The sequence below is a fragment of the Bison bison genome, unplaced genomic scaffold (assembly GCF_000754665.1).
Source record: "Bison bison bison isolate TAMUID 2011002044 unplaced genomic scaffold, Bison_UMD1.0 scf7180017854616, whole genome shotgun sequence".
NCBI lineage: Eukaryota > Metazoa > Chordata > Mammalia > Artiodactyla > Bovidae > Bison > Bison bison.
In genome coordinates this window covers 19,465-21,524 of record NW_011485189.1, presented here as the reverse complement: position 1 = coordinate 21,524, position 2,060 = coordinate 19,465, and the positions used below count along the sequence as shown (strand labels likewise).

Below are 2,060 nucleotides of genomic sequence, written 5' to 3'. Positions count from 1 at the left end.
GTCAGCACCTTCACCTTCTGGGTCTTCCTCAGCTTCACGGCCACCCGCTTCAGCACGCTGGCGATGTCGTCACAGGCCTCACCCAGGCCGTAGTGCTGCACATACCTGTGGGAGGGCGGCAGTCACCGGCTCTCCAGTGACCCCTTCGTGGGTGCCAGTGACCTCCTTGCAGAGCTGAGGACCTCACCGACACCCACCTTCCACGTGGCCACAGGCAGCTGCCCCGAGACCCAGCCCCACACCGGGACCCTGGGTACAGCTGCCAGGACAGCTGACCGTTCGAGGGGGTCTCCCTGCAGACCCTAAGCAAAAGGACCGGAGTGTTCCCGATGACAGTCCCAGGGCAGGAATACCAAGACACCTGCCACCCGAAGGTCAGGGGCAAGAGCTGCCAGGCACACGCAGCGGGAAAACAGACCCGTTGGGGGAGAAAACCGGTCAGCTGGAACCGCCCCAGACACTGGAATCCACAGAGACCCTGAATCAGTTATTAGAACTGCATTCCCTGTGGTTACAAAGCAAAGAACCCACACAGAAGACAATAAAAAGAAATAATCCGAATCTAACATCTGGAAGAAAACACTATGAAACACACGCTGAGGGAATTAGAGCAGCTCGAACTCTGCAGGGGAGAGGGCGAGGGAGCTGGGGACCCAGCGGCGCTGAGCCAGCGCTCCTGGAGCCAGAGCGGGGGATGGAGCCCTGCACCCACCGTCAGAGCCTGGTGACAGCACTGCGTGGGCGAGGACAGTGGCCGGGGTCACCCACACATGCGTGACGCAGGCTGCACAGTCTGGGGGTGAGAGCCAAGGGCTGGGGACAAGCACAAGAAACAAGGAAACCGTGCCGGCGCGCAGTGTCATAAACTGCCCGAACGCTTGACGAGGAGAAACCGTCACGGCAGCCAGAGCGTCGTACGTACGGAACAGAGGAACAGAGGGCAGACTCTCATCAGAAACCGCTCCTCTGCGGACAGTCCGTCCACCGAGAACTCTGCCCACGGGGCAAACTCCCTTCAAAACGGAAGGTGAAATGAACACATCCTCCAACAGCAGCTGCACGGCCACTGGCATCACAGGGAATCCTGGGCAGGGAGACGGCCCCACAGGGCGGGGCCCAGAGCAGACAGGGCGAGTCTTCACTTTACATCCATGTTTCAAGAAAGCACAGCAGCATGTCTGCCGCAGAGAGCAACACGTGTCACAACTCTGCCCAGAGGCGAGCTCCGCAGACGGGAGAGGCCCGGGCCTCAGGGCACTCAGGCCACTGCGATGCCCTGCGAACCCCAGAGCCACCTCCGCCCAGGTTCTGGGTAACAAGCTGACAAAAGGGAATCGTGAAAAGTGTCTGAGGGACTTCCCTGGTGGTCCAGGGGCTGAGACGCCGCGCTCCCAGTGCAGGGGGCCGGGGTCAGTCCCTGAGCAGGGACCAGATCCCACAAGAGTCCGCGTGCTGTGACTAAAGATCCTGCAAGCTGCAACTGAGACGCGGTGCAGCCAAGCGAGCTAAAGAGAAGGCATCTGACTGATCTAGAAAAGGTCAAAGAGAGAGAAAAGAAAAGGTGCACAGAACAGCTGTGACAAAGGCAAGATTGAAGATGTAACCCTAACGTCAGTGACCAGTCAGACATGAGTGGCCTAAACACCTAAACTAAAAGCAGAAACGGCCAGACGGGTGAAAAGCAAGGGCCAACTACATGCAGCAATAAACATTTTAAATGTGAAGACACGCCAGCTCAAAGTAAAGAGACGGGACAGGGACACACGAGGGAGATTTCAGAGCAGCGACTATCCTGTCCAGGATACAGGAGGTCACGTCCTCAAGTCACCAGAACACCACGACCTCCCCACGACACGGAGGCTGGAGACGTGAGCAGGACCGGCGGTGAGGGGCGAGCCCACCTCCTGCCCACAGCAGTAACAGGAAGACAGTCAGCAACGCGGAAACAAGGGAGGAACGCGGACTGGACAGCAACCACCAGAACAAAAACCAGAGGTCAGAAAGTGGGGACCAGAAGCTGGTTCTGTGGGGAAAACCAAATGCCTGACCTGACGTCCTCA

General features: G+C 58.5%; 1 protein-coding gene across 1 annotated transcript in view; it reads right to left on the bottom strand.

The window, feature by feature from the left end:
• Positions 1 to 8: 8 nt before the first annotated feature.
• The window catches only part of MTG1 (mitochondrial ribosome-associated GTPase 1), a gene marked incomplete at its 3' end in the record, with an annotated part of 9,010 nt that continues 6,958 nt past the window's right edge, over positions 9 to 2,060 (bottom strand). The window contains exon 8 of the mRNA XM_010857094.1: positions 9 to 105. Coding sequence (XP_010855396.1) covers positions 9 to 105 — 97 coding nt within the window. The remainder of the gene's footprint in view (positions 106 to 2,060) is intronic.